Below are 20,147 nucleotides of genomic sequence, written 5' to 3' on the forward strand. Positions count from 1 at the left end.
TTTCAACTATAAACTCGCAGCCGAGAACACAACTTATGCTAGACGGTCTATTTGCATTTCGTAAGCTCTAATTAGCGTGAGCAGCTGAGGCTGATCGGTGCTCGCCGAGGACACGACTCAACGTATCAAACTGAGAAGAAAAACCATCAAATTGTAGACAGAATCGGCCCCCGGGGAACAATGAGTGACCGGGCTCGCTCGCCAAATAACTTTGCTAAATTCGCGGGCATGCACTGACCGCTTCCGCCGAGAGACGTTGCTATTTGGAATTCGTGTTTTAGTTTATGCTTGGCACGTTATCGAATAAACTAACGTTAAACAGCCGTACGATGTAATCGCGAAGTTTCGGATGCATAATGTACGTGCTCTCTGGCCGCGCTTGCGATTTTACAACCGGTTACTGGGTCCTTTACTGCTGATTAAGCTTGTATATGTGTAACACTAGTTGCTGCCTGCGACTTCGTCAGCGTATAAATTTAACTTCCATAGTAAATTTCACCCCTCTAGTTACCTCTTTAAGGGACTATTTCCGCGATAAAATCTATGTCCTCAAGGACTCAAATCATCTCCTCGAATACCTATAATTATAACCCAGATGTATTTTAATTTTATTTAGTATTCGTTTTTAGTTTTATTTTATAGATAAGTTAACAGAATATAGTTTGCAACACCCAGATTATAAACTTAAAAATTCTTCAAGACATACAAATGCGTCGTTGAGAAGCGGTAGGTACAAAGTACCTACAAAACAAACAAAAAATCTCTATAATGTACTTATTTCTAGTATTTGCGAAACTCGTAGGCAAGTTTGCGTAAATCGCGTTAAGCGAAGTTATAACTTCTTATTCCTATTTACGAATAATTCCCGGCGTACAATGATATGAATACATATAAATAAATAATCTATATTCTAAGTTTCGTAACAAACACGGAGATATTTTATTTCAAAAGAGATGCCTATAGAAACTTTCATATATTAAGTACCAGCAGACAAATTATTGATGGTTTTATCGACGAATGAGACAGACGGACTGTCTTTATCACGCTGTCACGTAGACATGATAAATACGTATAAGATGTAGAGAAATACGGCTATCATATCCGTACAGTAAGATAAAGTTAACCCCACCGGATGCAAATGCCGATCTTGGAACTTCAATCAAGCCTAAGAAATAGTCCGTTTTTAGGGTTCCGTACCTAAAGGGTAAAAACGGGACCCTATTACTAAGACTCCGCTGCTATCCGTCTGACCGTCTCTCTGTCACCAGGCTGTAACTCATGAACCGTAATAGCGAGACAATTGAAATTTTCACAGATGATGTATTTTTGTTCCCGCTATAGCAACAAATAGGTACTAAAAACAAAATAAAATAAATATTTAAGCGGGGCTCCCATACAACAACGTGATTTTTGCCGTCGTTTCGTAATGGTACGGAACCCTCCGTGCGCGAGTCCGACTCGCACTTAGCCGGTTTTTTACATCGCGCCTCACAAGCCCCGACATGTCGAAATTACACTTAATAGAAAAACGATCGCCGGTGCCGTGTGTGGAGGAGCCATTAAAAGCTCATTTTTACGAAATGCCTCGTCGCCGCATCTGACGTAGAATTAAGTCGTGTTTTTATTATCCCTTACACGTTATTATAATGCAGTATTAATTCCATGTTCTTAACATACCCTTATTTTACCAAAATGACGTATGTAAGATGGTTTTCACTTAAAAATACGCTGTTTAGCGTAAGGAAGGTAAGTATAGTGATGTAGACGTGTGCCGCGTTGCGGTACTTGCGGTTCATTAAGGCTTGCGAGATATGACATGATATTGTATATTAGAGAGCTTACACGGCAAGATAATGCCGTCATGGGACGATAAGAACATAACGGTCCTAATAGGCCTGTGTAAATATGTAGGTATAGCTAAGGAGGGCGACTTAATAGCTCTGCTACCTTGTTTTTTCGTTTTTGATACAAAATAATTAATTTTGACAGCGGTACGAGCGGTATATAAAAAACTTGATAGACGAAAAAGGTCGGGACAAATCCCTTTTTGAATATGTCCAACTACCTCGGTACCTGTTAACACTTTTGCCAATTTTATAAAAAGAAAGATAAACATATTTAAAACTTTTAAAATAAATAATTAATAGATATATCCAATCTATAAAATATTTATTTTAATTTTTTTAAATATGATATACATTATGTTAACAACCGGGTGAACCGAGGTATATTATACACAAGACACAAGAGCAGCCGACACAACGGAGCCACGCCGTTTTGTCGACTAAATAGTGTTTAGTTTTAAGTTTATAAAATACATTATGTATGTTAGTCTGTAAGGTATTTGTAATATGGGCCTTGTTGCCTGAATTAAATTTCTAAATAAATAAATAAATTATAACAGCACTGCAGCTAGAAAATTATTATTTATTGTACACATTCGCGTTTGATTTTCAAAACGGGACGCTGCGTAGAAAACACACACGTCCCAATTATTCCGGTACATCTACACAGCACTACGTTGTAAATTCTTATTATACTCATTCACGTTCGTAAGACAACGTTAGCGTCTTAACGTAATTTTAACTCAAAATTAATTGAATTAAACGCGTTTTGGTCCAGTGGTTTTGGTAGCGTGAAGAGGGTTCAAAACTCGTGTGAGGCAATGTTTTATTAATAGTTAGAATTTTCTAAAGCTAAATTAGGAAAATTTATTAATAAATATAGATTTTCATATCAGAATAATGTACCTAACTAAGAAAATACTTAGTTGTAATATGGCAATTTTATGTTTTATAAGTCTACGTAGAATATAGTAGGTATCTTTGATGAATGACATCGAAGATATATACCAGTCACAGACTGGTCGGTTCTTCCTAAGAATCTCATTCAAATGTTTAACTTAATCGTCATAAGGTAGGTACTTAATTTGAATAGAGAACGCGGCCGTTACACGATGGATGTTCAGGCGATAAACCATCGCCGTGGGAACGGTTAGCGCGGATCATAAATCCAGCGGTGATAAAAACACGCATTCATTATTGCTTATGATGGTTTAAATAGGTATAAGACCTGTGTAACTGTGTGGACGGACCCTTGAACAAGCTATCTTTTTATACCACATCGGTGGCAAACATACGGCCCGCCTTATGAGCAGTCATCGTAGCCTATGAACGCCTGCAACTCCATATGTGTAGCACATGCAACACGCATGTAGCGTGTTGCCGACCTTTTTAAAACCTGTACCACTCCTTTTTTGAAGAACCCCATACTGTAAACCTTCAGGAAAACCTCGGAAGAGAACCAGTTTGTCAGAATGATCTCCAAAGGGGCTATTCATAAATTACGTCATTTCAAATTAGGGGGGGGGGGGGTTTCGACATCGGATGATGGTAGCATGACGCAGGAGGAAACGGGGTCATTCGAAGCATGATTTTTGGATGATTTTAGGGGGGGGGGGGTCAAAAAATCGATGACGTAATTTATGGACAGCTCCAAAGTAGCACATCTATAAACCAACCTATCATCATGGTATGTTTTTATCTAAACTGTTTAGCTCTTATTTTTATACATACAGATTGATCGTTAAGCGGTGGCGCGATATTTTACTAAATTGTCAATATTTCACGGCAATTCCACGCCAGGATTTATCTGTAATTCGTAACTACGCGACAGTTTGCATTTGGAATGCAATCCGACTGCAAAGTTGGGAGCAATCAAGGGAATTAGGAACGCGCCGGCTTCAGTGTAAAACAATTCAGATGCTACGGACGGAAGCGCGCTCGTCTCCTTATACAGTTTACTTCTAATTTCCATTATCCTACAGTTTTCCTTCTGAAAACAATATTGAATCAGTGAATCAACTTTTTTCTTTCTAGAGTCCGTCTAAGCTAACTCTGCAACGAATAGAACAAAATGAGGGGAAAGTCATTATGAACGTCATATTTTCATTGAAAAATGACATCGCAACACTTTTTCATTAATGCCTTGCAGAGTTAGCTTCATATCGTCATAGTGATTTTTTAAAGATACAATTGTGGGATGGAACTACTTGATGGTTTTACAACGATATTGGTTATTTATTCAGTCTGCACGAGTATCAAGACCAACCGAGCACGAAGTGATTGTGTTGTGAATTTCAATTTATTTACATTGATGTCAATTTATTTTTCTAGAGCAATTGTTGCGCAGTTCTTTATTGTCGTAATTGATTTGTCGACATACAAAGGAGGTAATTTCTATTAGTTTTACGAATGAAGAAAATATACCAGCGTTTTTCTGCTGCTCAATTTAGGAGATTACTAAAAATACGAGCCTACAATACAAAAGGCTAGACTTTCATTTGGATTATTAACCAAAAATACTTCGCTACAAAGTCCAAACGCGGATGAAAATCGCGGGATTTGTCCAATCAGTCCAATGAAAGGTATTCAGTTTGACTGTAACGCTAAAAGGTAATTCTAAAAACCACAGGAAAAAGCAAAGCCCGTAGTTGACGAAAAACAAACATATAGATAGTATCTAAACTAGTGAAACCAGGCCGCGTAGCCAAGATGCCAATCGCTTACGCTCCGTAGCGATCGAAACGCAACTGTCACTGTCACACTAATATGGAAGAGTGATAGAGAGACATAATGTTTTTCGTTGTCGAAGCGATAGCGATTTTAACCTTGGCTAGGCCGGCTGAACATTTATAAAAGTAGCTCTCCCAGCGTGGCTGAATGGAATAAAACCGGGAACTAGGAGCGTTCTGTTTATTAAAAAAAAGAAAAAGAAAAAAAAGATAAGTGACGGACGCGGCACGCGAGCGTAGAGGTTTGTTATGATACCAGCATTACCGTCCCCAATAATTAAATGGAGAAAAAAGACTAAATTGAATTTCGTTCATTTGTCATTTGGTCGCGTGACTTCAACCCGAGTTTTATTGTTTACGTAAATGATTGGTTTGTAAATTAAAATGTTTTCTGCAGCACTTAATTGTTGCAGTCAACAAAGTAAGTGAGATATAATATAAATGTTATAGCGGTAGTTGGCACAATTCTTCACGAAATCTCTGGGGACGCACCAATAAATAAGCTAGACAACTCTTTGTCGTCGGGTGTTTTGACGAAACTTGTAAGGGGGAAACTAGTTTCTAGTCTAGTACCTACTATGTTGGCTAGATATGGAAGCGTGGTATTGTATTCTGAACTCACAAACAAACGGATTGAAGAAGCATGATTAGGGTTGCCATACATCCGCATTTTTCAAGACTATGGTCATTTATCAGTGCTGCTAGATGAGAAATTACTGGAAATTCAATCAGTAGGTAATTTCAGCGTAAGATTGAAACACTGACGTGTTAAACTAGGTGTCCCTAGTTTAATTATTTTTAATACATTAGACAAATTCCGAAAATTTATCACCGAGTGACAGGAATTTTGCTCAAGAAGTAAGGACTTAAGAAGCGCTCTATTAGAAATTAGTGTTGGTAACCCCGAGCGGCCATTTTGTTTGTCACACGCGTTCCTCAACAATGAGGGGGGCATTCTGTAATCGATAGCAATCTTTCCGGAATGTGAGTTGCGTGATAAATCTACCCCAAAATTCCGACTAACATGTAATTGTAGGGACGTCGGTGCACTATATCAATGTTGGTTGGGTTTTATGCGAAAAGTTATGGCAGTTTGTGAACTAATTATTCCGGTATAACTGGTTGTTATGCGCCCTTATTAGTGAGATGTTGTTAAAAATTGTTAATTAAGCCTTTAGTTGGAGGGTAGTTAAAATTTATATGTAAGTAGTGTAGTAGGCGGATCTGCACGAACTTCGAGTCAACTATTGGCGAGAGGTCACACAGGACCGAGAAAAGTGGCGTTGTCTTATCTTGCAGTCTTAATGTGTATTATTAACTTTAAATATAACAATCAGCCATATAAAAACTGTGCATTACCAGAGAATATGTCTATGCCGACATATTTTTAAATTTTTTTAATTTGTGAGTTAGTTAATGTAACAAAAGATCAGAATCTTTAATATTTAGGTTAATTCCTACCTAAAATGGAATTACCTACGCACTAACAACTTATTCAAATAGAAGCTTAAAACAGCATAGTCTCGTTACTTCCATTAAAAAAAAACTACTATTTTTCTTTCTCGCCTTTGTTCCCAGTTTATAACCACTAAAACACCACAGCTAAAGTTTACCGGGATCCTTAAAAACAATGATCCTTGGCTCGGCTGGTTGAGAACACCCTGTAATAAGCTGCTCGAGCCGAGCCCGGCAATTAGTACGTCACGGAGGCTCGCGTGCGTTGCAGGCGATTTAATAACGCACGCTACAGAATAGGACCCCGCCCGCCAATTGTCAGTTTTTTTTTAATATTAGCGTCGCGTTTGTGTATTATATTCAGCCAGTATTTTTTTATTAGAATAAATAATGGAGATGTTTTTGCTAAAATAAATGAGAAGGTAGCATAATTTGTTTAAAATGTATTTTATTTATATAAGAGCTAAAAAACAAATAGACATTATAAATGTAAATATCTGTGTAGGTAATCTAAAAATTTTCATTCTCTGATTCATTTGACCAACGAACATAAAATCTACGATAATTTTAGTAATTCCAATTCAAAACAGACCGAGCATTAAATAGTGCAATTTCTAAACGCACCACGCTCAACTTAAATTGCTAACTGCCAACTGTTTAATTCAAATTCCGAATATCGTAAATAGTTCTTATTTTAAAATTGGAACGATTAAATGCGCTCATGAGAGCCTGATTTTCAGTGTGCGTTTGGGATATCAACATTATATTGAAAACTTATTGCTTAAGTATGCCCGCTTGCCCTTTAGCCAAGACATGAGTGCAAGCGCATCGCACTAGTATTAATATTAAGTTAGTATTATATTAATGCAGGATTTTGTATGTAAATAAGGCTCGAGTTTTGCCGTTCTCGTCGCGCCGCGTTATTTAATTTGCGATATGTGAAACAGTAGGAAAATAAACGTTGCTTGGCGCGTGTAACTCGATTTGTCTTTGTGAAATTTCAGCATACAAACTCACTAATGGGGCAGTTTAAATGCTGGATGAATTGCGACGTATACAGGACAGATAGTATGCTAGTTAAGTATGTTTTTTGCTAGTTATAATAGTTGTACATTAGGGAACTGAAATTTTGCAGTAGTTTTGTTGTAGAGTAAACAGAGTAATCGGCAGAATAGGAATTGTTTGACCGAAATATACAACTTAAATGTTACAAAATGTACGGTGAGTGAAAATAAATTGATGACGTACCTACCCAAGGAGTTTTTAAAATAATAAGTTCTCTATAAATTGTAAATACAGATGTCCATCACAATGAGAAAATCAACGATGATCAAATTGATTGATTGTAAAAATGTGATAGGTACTTCCCACGATAAAAAAAAAGGAAAAAAATATATTAACATAATAAGTTCATTATGAACATTTTCCGAAGTCAGTAATAAGTTCCTAAGTTCCATAGTCTTGTTTACCTAAATTAACTCCCGAAGTATTGCAGTAATGATATCATCATCATGTAACGTTTAATTGTCTAATTCATTAGTTTTAAGTACGTCGGCAAGTATATAGCAAATGATTTATAAACAAAGGGTTGAGCTCCAGGGTGTTATTAACTAATTTGTAGTGTGTAATAACTAAGTAGAGTGCAATTATCTAATAAAGTGTGAACGAAAGTGGCAGAGCGTCCATAGAACTAGCTAGTTTTCGTTAATTAAGCGTAGTAAATACGAGTAGTATGTTAAATTTAAATATAGTTGAAGTCATTCAAATTTAGAGCTCATATACGGCAAAGAGATATAATATATAATTTTAGAATAGCTGCATGCATCATGCAAAACTAAGCCTAACTTCACGTTTCTTAGCGTCTTCTTAAGTTTCACATCCCTGTAGAAAGGCGCTATAAAGTAGCTCAAACAAAACGTGACCAGAAGTACCGGCCGCTAACAAAGCTCTGCATTTAAAATATTACAAGCAATCAAGCGGAATGGCCCAATAATAAATCCTGCTAGCTAGTCGAGACATGTAATTTGATGTAAAGCGATCTGCGAGCTGCAGTAACGCGATTTGCGAATAAATGACTCGGAAGTTGATCTACCGCGCTCCCGGAGCTAGTATTAGCGGCGAAAAATCCCGCCACACCTCCAACGCTGCCTTCGACACGCTCGAAAGACTCCAAAGTGAAATTAAACCTTCAATGTAATGACTTTTAAAACGAATTCTCGCTTCCCTATCCCTGTTTACCGGCGCTTTTTGTTCGCGACCTCTGACTGTGCGGTTCTCGGCCTCTCCAAGCTGCAAACCAAATGAAAAATGGCGGCTTAGCTGTCAAAATGGTTATTGATGAGTGTGCTCAAAATTTACTTTTACCGTTGGATTAGTCGATTTTGCCTGAAACATTGCCGTACAACGTAGGTTAAATATAACGGTACACAGCGATTTTTCAAACGAGAGCAGGATTTATAGTGGCCGCTATTTATTTAGTTTTTGGAGCGCAGCGTTGCATTACTTTTGCATTACTATAAATAACGGGGCGTTTTCGCTAAGTCCCTCGTAAAACCAGTTTAAAAGAAACGAAATAAATGGGTTGAACGCTTCAATTTTCAATAAAAATGCGAAGGAGAATGCAGGTAACATTTCTCACCGAGAACTTAAGAGTCCTTGTCGCGAGTACGGGGGTAGCTAATCTAATGAAGTCGATCGTGGTTGCGTTCCGTCGGCAATTAGTTGGTGGCCGATGGTTGCCGACCGCTGCCGGAAGTGGCCGAGCGTCCAGCCTGATGCCCTAGAGATGAGCACCACTAACTCAGCTGCCAGATACTCTGTTTCACATTGTTTTGTTTGCACTAAAGTAGGTAAAGCTCTACAGTATTTCGCTACAATTTTTTCTTCTGATACTTTCTACGGCAAACTTGCATGAAATCACTTTAGATTTAACAAAGTATAAAAACAATTTCTGCTAAAAAGTTAGAAAGAGAAACACGGTATGACGTCACAACATGGTATGATCAAGGGGACAAACTGAGCCCACGTACGTAACGTATGCAATACGTACGTACGTATGTTATGAAATCTAAACTCTGTTTTTTTTATAAGTACTACTCATGACGAGTAAGTATCCAAGTATAGAAATTTCAGGGTTGAGATTGTCATAGTGCATTGCATAAGTCGTGTACGTGGGCTTAGTTTTTGTCTCTGCCTTCAATCCAACCCTCTTTTATGAAAACACATTATAGAAAATATATCTTGAGTCAGACCGAGAAAAGTCTGCAACGATTTTGATAGCACACGCAGTGCAAGTGTTATTTTAAACGTTTAATTTCTATGAAATTATGACGTATAAATAACACTTCCACTGCACGTGCTAGCTATCAAAATCGTCACATACTTGTCTTGGTCAAACTCTATATACCTATTACGAGTTGAGTTGTGGCTACATTCGATCTCATCGCCAGCCTGGTTTTCAGTTTTAACCACTGCCATAACAATTTTACCTTTAGGAAGCCATTTGCCGAATAGGCGGAATACGTTTGACGCATCAACTGCACGCAGCCTGTTACTGTATGCGTCGCCCACAGCTCTACAATGTTAACTGACAGTTCGTAAACCTTATTACAAGAGGCATAAGGTCTACAGATAGAGAGTTAAGAGTTGCTGTATGTATTGTAGTCAGTGCAGTCTCTGTTTCCGCAATTGGTCTTTATCTGTATCAAACGTCAGGGCTAACGGAGACCGCTAACAATTTCGTCTTAATTCGACCAGCTCGTTCGATAACTCTGTATTGTGTGGCTTATCTTATGGCTAGAGATTTTATTGATAAACTAGCTTTTGCCCGTAACTTTGTCTGCGTAGAATTAGTATTTCCATATACCACTTTCATAAAAACTTCACGCCCGTTTTCATACGCTAAAGGCCTATAGGTATGATATCTGGGATGAAAACAATCATATGTCCTTCTCTGGGACTCAAATTGTTTCCATATTGTATTTCATTTAAATTAAAGGGGTAACAGATAGACAGACAAACAAAGTTACCTTCGTATTTATAATGTTGGGTTAGGACGCAAGTGGCAGAAGTTTTGATGATTGTAGGGGTTAATCGTCACGCAGGCATTTGAATTTAATAAAAGTAAAAATCTAATACCAGACTGGCCTAAAATTATATAAAAAAATCAAAAGACAATGTCTTTTCATTTATAAAATTTCTATTATAGGTACCTATTTTATAAAACAATATACGAAACCGTAAAAACAATACAAAGTAACGTCTATCTGTAACATTGCTCACCAATTACATTACTGCAAAAATCTCCAACTGAAAATTCAACTTTCGTCCCTGGTGCCGAAACGGGCAATGTCACTTGAAATATCACCGGACAGTTTAAAACTTTCTAGCGATGTGCTTTAGTAAAATGGATATTACATTAACCTTTGAACCGTCTTATTTGGTTACGCGAACGAATTTACAAAATAGAATTCACGTTTTTTTAAATTTTGTTTTCATCCTAAACTAATATTTTCATATTTATAATGCTTCTCGAATATATTTTTAGTTCTGACGTGCTAATATCGCACGTATGGTGGTTTCCGCCTAACATAATAGCATTGTGTTACTATATTATTCCATATTTGTAACCCTCACAAATCACGCACACGCTTTGGTATCCTACAATACCGCATACATTACCAGTCAGACTGAAGTGATTTATATTTGGCGTAGTATATAGAGTAGTTATTATTAATGCTTTTAATAACTGCAATAATTACGCTTTAAGTACTTTCCAAGTGCATCTCCCCCATCGTAAAACCGAAAAGGCAATCTAAGCACGTTTTAATTCATAAGCCCCATGTTGATGAGTGCACCACGTGATAGGAATGGCGAAGAGACAATAAAAACCTGGGGCGGGCGCTCAGGAAATTAGCTGTCACATTACGTATCGCTCCCGGTCTTCGTGGGCCGTTCGTTAACGTGCCAAGATACCTACCAGTGCCCGTGCTGGCGGGTATTTTCGACATTCGAACGCGACTCAACGGTTTCGAACTAAAATTTCAAACTTGATGTCGACAACTATTAAAATGTACTTTTATTTTATACTCTGTATATTTAAAATGTGAATAGTTATCTTACTGTTACGAATTCATGCAACAAATTCTGAAGTTGAGTTAGACGAAACGTAACAATTCTTAAAAAGTGTCGCAGGAGGCAAATATATAAGTAAGCTTCCTTGCCTACGGTCATCAACTTGATATGTCATTAGTTACAATTATGATAAAGTTTTACATTCCCAAAGTTACAGAGCACAATTAATTCAAATTATGTCTCCCATCAAAGCGAAGAAAACTTGTCGAGAATTTTATTTAACACTGCTCTTTTATACCACGTCTGTATCTTCCAGAGAAACTCAGTTATTACTGCAAATGAAAACATTGTCTACGGAATTAAAACGCTGCAGCTTCTCGAGACGTAATTTCTCGAATGCATAATGTAATTTCGGTAAACACGATATACAAATAGTGTTGCTAACTCGTTTTTGTAATTAAAAGTAATTGCAAAAAGTATTACCGGCCGAACGGGGTTTACGAGAGCTAATTATGAGTAATGAGCTGTTTCGCGAGCCGGTGAACACTTCAATATTCCCTCTGCCCTCGCTTAATTTCTCCGTTTGCATTTTTCTTCAAACAAAACTCTGAATTACGTTTCTGTTATTTAACTTCTCGTTGGCTCCGAGTGTTCGGGAGAGCGTTCTATTTTCGAAAAGTAAGGTCGGATACTTGAAAAAAAGAATGGGAGTTGTAAAGTTCGTTACGCGCGGACATCGCACAGAGGATCGCAATTAGGACAAAGCGTCGGGAGGAGTACAAGTGACCGCTCCAAAGCGCAATCGACTCCACTTCATTGGTTTGGCGCCGAGTGTTTAAACTTGGTGTTCGTTCCTTTTTCGAAATGCACGGAATGGGAATCCGCCCATGCGTTTGAAATACGTTAGAGTTCGAATATTGATGGAAAAGCGAAGTATTTTATAGATATTTCGAATTCGTTTCATTTTTATTAATATACTTTTTGGCATGTGCACTGAACGTTTTAAATAATGATGAGGATTGAAATTAAAATGAAATCATCATTATACCGGGTGATTTTGATAGGTTGGTACACATACATCGTTGTGCTGGTGACAAGGTTTGGGTGAGTCCCACGGGAAACCTTGTGCGGTATGACCATATTAATACATTTTTGACATTCGGGACCACGACCCCAAAATCGCCCAGTGTATTATACGTTAGCCTAAATCCAGAGTTAATTAAAGCTTTCATTTCTGAGAACGAAATACTTTATTTATTTTATTAAACTAACTTAGCTGTGTTCAATCAGATTCCAGTGTTAATTGCCACTACATTGTACAATATCATTTGATTAGTGTTTAATTAGGCTCAATTCGATTTTGCAAGATATCTGATATTGCAGTTCGTTAGCCTAGGTTTAATTAAAGCAATAATACAAGCCGTTATTTAGGTTCAAAGGCCGCGATAGGGCTAAGTGGTCGTGCCCTGCCCCTATCATGTTACAGCTTTTAATTATTATGGACATTGGATGGTATATATATTTTTTACATAAAATTTGTGTGTCATTTTACAGATACGAAAGCATTATTATTTTTGCTTAAAATTTTTCACACAATAAATAAAAAAAAGATAGAACAGCAATTTTTTCTGCTGCATTTTAAAACTGGACTCCTGACAAGTCCAGATGTACCTCAAAAGCGAAACAAGTGGAAGGAGAGGGTTATCCTTTGCCCAGCAGTGGGACACGAAATAATAACAATTTTAAAATTTCTAACACAACCATTGATCAAGAAGTTTCCTCAGTAAAAAAAATACAAAAATATAGTGAAGTGGTCCCGTAGTTCGATAACTACCAATGGGTATATATTATATACTCGCACATGTTTCTGACGCACGGAACTTTGTACGAGACTAGCGTCTCTCCAAGTTTGCTCTCTGGCTGCCATCCCCAGATGCTAGTCCGGTTTCTGGCTCCTCTAGTTCCAGAACTCGACTATTTTGTTATAGATGTATCGCAGTTTAACTGAACTACTACGAGTAGGTACATCACAATTGAAGTATAATTCCTTAACCCTTTGAACTCTACGCCTATCGTGTACAGGTCCGTCCAGTTTTGACAAATTAAAAGAATCACAACTGTACTTCAAAATATCCGCATGCTATCAGTGGTTTGCTGACCCCTGGCCTAAACAAGCATAATAAAAATGGTATGATAATTAATATGCTATTGACGCAAGAAAATTATTAAATAAAAGTTCAACTTTTTTATCGGCGTGAGGTGAATGGCAGCATTTTAAAAACACTTGAAAAAACTGTAGAGTAACGTTGTATTTAAATCTTTTTATTAGTGATGTACCGACTATTGATTTGGCCGACTAGCCGACTAGCCGACTAATCGGCGCTCGGGTGGCCGATTAGTCGGCTAGTCGGCTGGATCATTAGTTTCGTCTAAGTTCGGTTCAGATGCACTTAAAAACAACCGTTTTACCCCTTTCTATTCGTCATATTATAAATAAACATATAGTAACGCTGAAAAATGAACTTAATAAAAAAATCCTAAGGCTATATGTCATACGATAACCGGACAAGCAGACAAGAAAGCGACCAAGCGGGCAATAATTCAAACAAAATTTTTCGTAAGCACCCTTCGTAATAGGAATGTAGGTAAAACAGGTGAAAAACTTATGGTAAATATTTGCTGTAAATTTCTTTTTGCCCTGTTTTTCTGTCATTTATAAAGTGCCGACTAATCGGCCATTTTTGCCGACTAGTCGCCGACTAATCGCCGACTACAAATGAGGCCGGATAGGCGGCTTTCCCGACTAGTCGGCGACTAGTCGGTACATCCCTACTTTTTATCAAAGACATATCATGCCAAGTGCCGGCATCACCCGCGTCCAGTCCACGCTGTAGCGTTGTAACAGCAATGCTGCTGCAGTCATCCTAATGCCACCTCTAGCTTTATATATAAGTATAGAAGTATGTATACGTCAATGTCACTCGACACTTCTTTTGCACCTGTTGTGGACACACCTCATCCACATAACCCGTTACGTGTCGTTTCATTCACAAGTTGTTTAGTACGTGCTCGTTAATTGCCTGCGTGTTATCGTGGAGCTGACAGCGCGTTGGAGGCGCGTTGATTAGCTACCTCTAATCACTGACGTCCTCCTGATTAGTAGCTGGGAAATGCGCGGAATAACACCTGGTACATTTGTCTCTTATTAGATTAATAATGTAATAGACGTATCTTTTAAGTGTATCATTATCGTTCGAGAAATTGGATTCACAGCATTCACATATTTTGTACTAATTAAATATAATATTTGATATCGTCGGGTGACAAGCAAAAGTCACTAACATCATTGAAATTATAGGACAATAAACCGTGTGTAACATAACAGTGTAATAAAGTGCATTGTTACTTGAATTTTTTGATAGTACTTAGTGAGTTTATATATGAAAACATTTATTTTCAGCCAACTATTGGCCCATAGATAAATACCTTAAAACTAGCATACATATTATTACAAAATATATCTTAAAACTAAAAACACAATTATGGTTGCGACGCAGTTCGCAACCCCGCAGTGTCAGGGAGCCGGCCGCGGAACCGCCGGAACTTGACACCCTTCGGCCAAAACTCCTCCTTGGTGAAGGTCAGGGGGTTTTGCTGGTCCCCCGACGATATAACTGTTTGTGTAATTGGAAATAGTGTTTCGAAAACAACTCTAACGATTTCATCGCAATTCATAATATCGCGACTTGAAAATACAAAATTACAAGACTAGAAAAGGCTCTCAAATTAGGGTTGAGACGGCGCGCGAACTGGCATCCGATTACTTACATTGCGGACTGTTGGTTACGTCCAATTCAACCGACCGACCAAAACCCGCAATGTAATGAAACTCGCATGCGAGTTCTCGCATCGTCTTAATGAGTCCTTATTTACTCTGTATTTATACAGAAAGTGAGAAATGAGTAATAATTGTAAATGAATAATTAAAGCAATCCAAAAACCTTATTATAGTTATTATTATCGGCCCCGTTTAAAGCTCGCTCGGTTTTTCATAAATCATGCTGAGAATTTGTGAATACGCAGAATTCTTAAAATAAACACTCACCATGACTTTGACGCCTTGTTCAACAGCCTTTACAGCATTCTGTGGGCAAAGAAACACACCATTAATATACAACCTCACAATTATTCCAGTAACTCGCTTAACACAGGATCATAAATATTAATTAGGTCCTACAGTCATTAAGGCTGACGGATTGACAGCTCATTAGTCAAAATCCTACACATTGGCATAGTAACGGGAAAACGTCTCGAGTTTAGACTCATTTTAGCGATAACGTGACTTAATCGGGTATAGCCCTTAAGAGGAATTGAGGGGAGTTTCATTATGCTACGTTTTGTATTTGTACAGTCGACGTCAAAGATATGTTTACACTTTTGCACCTTACTCCTTTGTAATAAGGCGAAAAGTGTAAACATATCTTTGACGTCGACTGTAACTGGTTTTGGTGTTAGTGAAATACTAAAATGTTTCATTACAATACAAATGTGTAAGTAGTGCTGATGTGCGATGTGTTATGTATTGTGTAAGTAGTGATGTGTGTGTGTGTACTCGCATCTATATATTCGTATATTCGCATCTAAAATCGGCTGTAACAGTCACTGCGTAGAAGATCAGGTATAGGGCATGTAAAAAGAAGAAGAAGACCTGAAGACCCATTACATACATGTAAGCAATTATAATTAATTAAATACATAAATAAAACAGTCCACTGTGACCGTAAATGGCTAGGAGAGGATTAAACAAAGTGAAACCTAGGACCTAAAAGCTTTCTCTCAGTTATTTAGAGAAGAAAACCGTTGAGAGTCAGAGCACGAAGGCGAAGTTTGTGCATAAACGAAATGCAAGCTTGTTTTGATATCGACGTTTCGATCATGCTTCACGTTCCGTGATTTTGTATCTGTGATCTTGTACATTTTGAAATCTCCTTCTGAATATCTTATTGGATGAGAAATTGCAATAGATTGTTCATTAATCATATTTATTCTTGAAAATGAGTTTAATAAGTTTAAGTCTGAGCAATGGGGAAAATGTAATAGAAAACTTTACAAGAGCGCCATTAGTAGCGCACCTAACTTTCTAAACTTTCTACGTTCCCCCATTGTCCGTACTTAATAAGATAGAGTTTCATCCTATGCGCAGCTTTGAAACCCTTTGTTAAATCCATGTGAAATCTCCATTTCCTCCACATATGTAAACAATTAATACTCCATAAGCTAATTAAGTAATATGACAAAGAAGTTCCTCGCTTTTAACGTCATTATCTTACAGTACGTTCAAAAGCAAACTTGTTGAGAGTTCTCCCCGTATTAATTAATTGGCACCCCGAGTAAGACACCGTTCCGAATTTCGTATTCATTTGTTTTCTAACTTTTTGCCACGCGTTTCCGTGTTTTGTTCAATAATTACGAGATGTCGCGTGATAAGATAAATGTTAAACGAGACGGGCGTGGGGATTCTATCAATTCTATGTAGAAATATTTATAGTTAATGCAAATGTAGCTTTTTCCTCATGCATGCTTAGTTATATCTAAAACATCTTCATTCAGGTTGTGATCATAATTTCAATGTATTAGTTCTATGGCAAGATATGTTTATAAAAGGAAAAAAAAACCCAGACAAAAGAAAAAGGAATCTTGATATGTTTACTTAATTACGTACTTATTGAACTTGTTAACTATAGTTTCAGTACGGGACTATAATTAGGTAGTTTTACAGTATTGAAATAATACTGCAGAAGGTTTATGAAAGAATTTTTAATATTAACCCTTAAATATGTGCAAATAGGGATAAAGCTAAGCTTAAACACATTCGCGTAAGTTGCAGACCAGAACCTAAATACAGATAAACTATAATATGCCGCCATGATTTCTAACAATGCGCGGCACGGATGGTTGTATTCATATCTCCCATACTTTATTTCCGTGGATGCGTTTGACAAGACATCTCAAAGATGGTGGGCACGAATGCACGTCAAGTGCAGTTGTGTGATATTACGACTGTCTCGCACATGAATTGCCATTGTGGTTAAGGTAGCTTGATAACAGGGTTCATTAGTGCTCCGAGCGGAGCGTTGCGGTTTAGAATATCTTCAAGTTTTAGGGCTTTTGCCCTATGAGAAGTAACTAAAGAACGAAGTTCATACTGGTAACTTTGAATTTTCGGGTAATAAATGGCTTCTGAAATTATATAAAGGCATCAAGTTACTTTAATCAAGAAGAAGGTTAGTAAAGGTTAATATGTATAATAAATGGACTTACTACTTGGGAATCTAATTTTAACGTCGCTCGCTACTGAGTATTCTACATATAGAAAGTTAACGTGAGTTTTTGTCATTCAGACTAGTGCGTCTTAAAAACTAAAAGGTAGCCAATTTGAATGTCTGGCCATTCATCTAGCAAGTGGTTTATTAAGGGTCTCGTAGACGGAGCAATTTGCCGGACCGCGCGTGTTTATTACAGACAAAGCAACCGATTTGCATATCGGACCGTGTAGTAATTAGAACTGTCTCGTCCTTTGTGACTCGCAACGAGTATTTAGTGCGGGAATCTAAATAATCGGAGTCAAAATTGTAATTAACTTTATACATAAAGCGCCCAAAAAATTGTGGACGTACAAACATTTTGTAGATATGAACTGGATATATTTTGAGGCTAGATTTACCACGTTTTCGATATTTAAAAAGGGCCCGAGTTCCGCTAATGGCATGCTTTAAAGTCTTGGTCTAAGTATCTTTGACGGCCCTAAGCTTGACAATGTTACACACCTGGCCGCGTAGCCAAGATGCTAATCGCTTACGCTTCGTAGCGATCGAAACGCAACTGTCACTGTCACGCTAATATGGAAGAGTGATAGAGAGACATAATGCTTTTCGTTGTCGAAGCGATAGCGATTGTAATCTTGGCTAGGCCGGCTGATGCGTCCGCAATGATATTTTTATAATGCCTATAATCAGATTTAAATATAATTTTTAAAACTTTCGCGTTTTGAACACATATTAACTTACATTTATAGACGAATTTATCGCGAATTTATTTTATTACCTTTATTTACCGACGTTTCGAAACAGCCGGCCTAGCCAAGGTTACAATCGCTATCGCTTCTACAACGAAAAGCTTTACGTCTCTCTATCACTCTTCCATATAAGTGCGACAGTGACAATTGCGTTTCGATCGCTACGGAGCGTAAGCGATTGGCATCTTGGCTACGCGGCCAGGTTTCACTGATCGTGGTCGCGGCTAACTGATGTCCCAGCAAAATGTCAAAACAGAGATTTCTGCAACTACCCGACGAAAAGTGTATGAAAAACATGTAGACATCACATTTTCAAACCACCTATTTACTACACATAATATTAATTATTGTGTCATATGTATCAACTATTATGAGTGTGTGTTATTGTCAGATTTTAAATAAGTAACGGCAAAATAAAATAAAAAATGTAATGAACTTTCTACCTCTCGGACAAAATGGCAGAGTTCCGCTAAACCGCCTGTCTCCCGCAGCGCTGTAAAAACTCTGCAGGTAATGTGGATCGTGGTGAAACAATTATATGTCGGATAAAACTTCCGTTACATTTTCATTGGGAATAACTGGACCGTTTATTTTATTTTCGTTATTCTTAATACAATACACGTGTTTCGGATATTATATTTCGTTGTGTCTAAGTATTTATTGTATTCCATAAATTGCTAAGAATACGATTTTTTTTTCTTAGAAATTATTGAAATTAGCTAGCAATTTTTATACGAATGTGCTTTGCTGGATTGTATCGGTCCGGGCCTAGGCGTCCGATACTTCGTTTTCTATGACGGTGATCACGTGATGTTTTCTATAGAAAACTGACGCCTTGTCCCTGATCCGGACCGTTTTAGTGTGCATCATCCTTAAACATAGACTAGGAATCCTCTAGACCGAGTTTAGAGCAATTATTTCATGCAACCGATGATGCCAAAAATGCGGGGGTGCGCGGGACGAGGTTAGCGAAGTCCCGTGCCGTGATTGGTCGCCGTTCAAACACACGGACGTCACACAAAGACACTTTCGACTCGAACATAGAGTAAAATTACCGTATGCGTGGCAGAGGGGGTATCGCGACTATGCTAAGTCTGGAGGATGTTTTGTCTGTGTCCTTAAAACCACCTTCTTAACTTGCATGGCACTAAGTCACTGAGTGTAATTAAATCGTAACGTAAGGATAGTCGGCTAAATATTACTACATTTTATCTTTCCTAATAGGAATAAAGAAGGTATTTAAAAAGTTCAGGTGAGTCCAGAACATAAGCTTAATAATACATGTATCTACGAGGCAAATGAAACAGTATGATAATCCCATACACATGTTTCTCTTCCAGCTCTTCCTAGTCTACCTCCAACTTAACTGATCATCTGTTACAACTAATAACGTTATTAGGTACTTATCTCTATTCACCATACTCATCATCCCTTACTAAATGGGCGGAAAAGCCCGCGAAACCTATTTTTATCAAATAAAGGCCGCAGTGCACGCCACCCCGCCTCATTACCTCATTTACGAGGGCAGATAACGAGGCGGCCGATATTCTTATTTACTGCAAATTGGCCAACTCGCCCGCTGGACCTGAGGACCTACCGCGAACCACGTTCGACGTATTGCCTCCCTGTCACACTTACGTACGAAGTTACAAGCGCGACAGAGAGGCAACACGTCGAATGTGGTTCGTGGTAGGCCCTCTGGCCAGAAGCTTTGATTGGCTACATGAGCCCAGTTATTAGGCCAACCAGTATAACGTGAACTCGAGAAACGTAACAGATATAGGGTGTTTGAACAACGCAGTTATACTGGTTGACATAAATCTTAGACTCATTAGTGTTAGATGAGGGATAGGAAGGGTACCTGTTTCATTAGAGGGTTAAGTGCTTCTAGTCATAATAAAATAATGTAAGAGTAAAATCAAGGGAGATTCCGCCATTTGTAATGTTAGGTACTTGCAGTATATTCATAAT

General features: G+C 37.8%; 1 protein-coding gene across 1 annotated transcript in view; it reads right to left on the reverse strand.

The window, feature by feature from the left end:
- LOC134664055 (leucine-rich repeat neuronal protein 1-like) overlaps nucleotides 1-20,147 on the reverse strand; it is a 346,981-nt gene that overhangs the window by 93,545 nt on the left and 233,289 nt on the right. The window contains exon 5 of the mRNA XM_063520625.1: nucleotides 15,207-15,245. Within this exon, the coding sequence (XP_063376695.1) occupies nucleotides 15,207-15,245 (39 nt within the window). The remainder of the gene's footprint in view (nucleotides 1-15,206; nucleotides 15,246-20,147) is intronic.

Source organism: Cydia fagiglandana, chromosome 4 (genome assembly GCF_963556715.1).
Source record: "Cydia fagiglandana chromosome 4, ilCydFagi1.1, whole genome shotgun sequence".
NCBI lineage: Eukaryota > Metazoa > Arthropoda > Insecta > Lepidoptera > Tortricidae > Cydia > Cydia fagiglandana.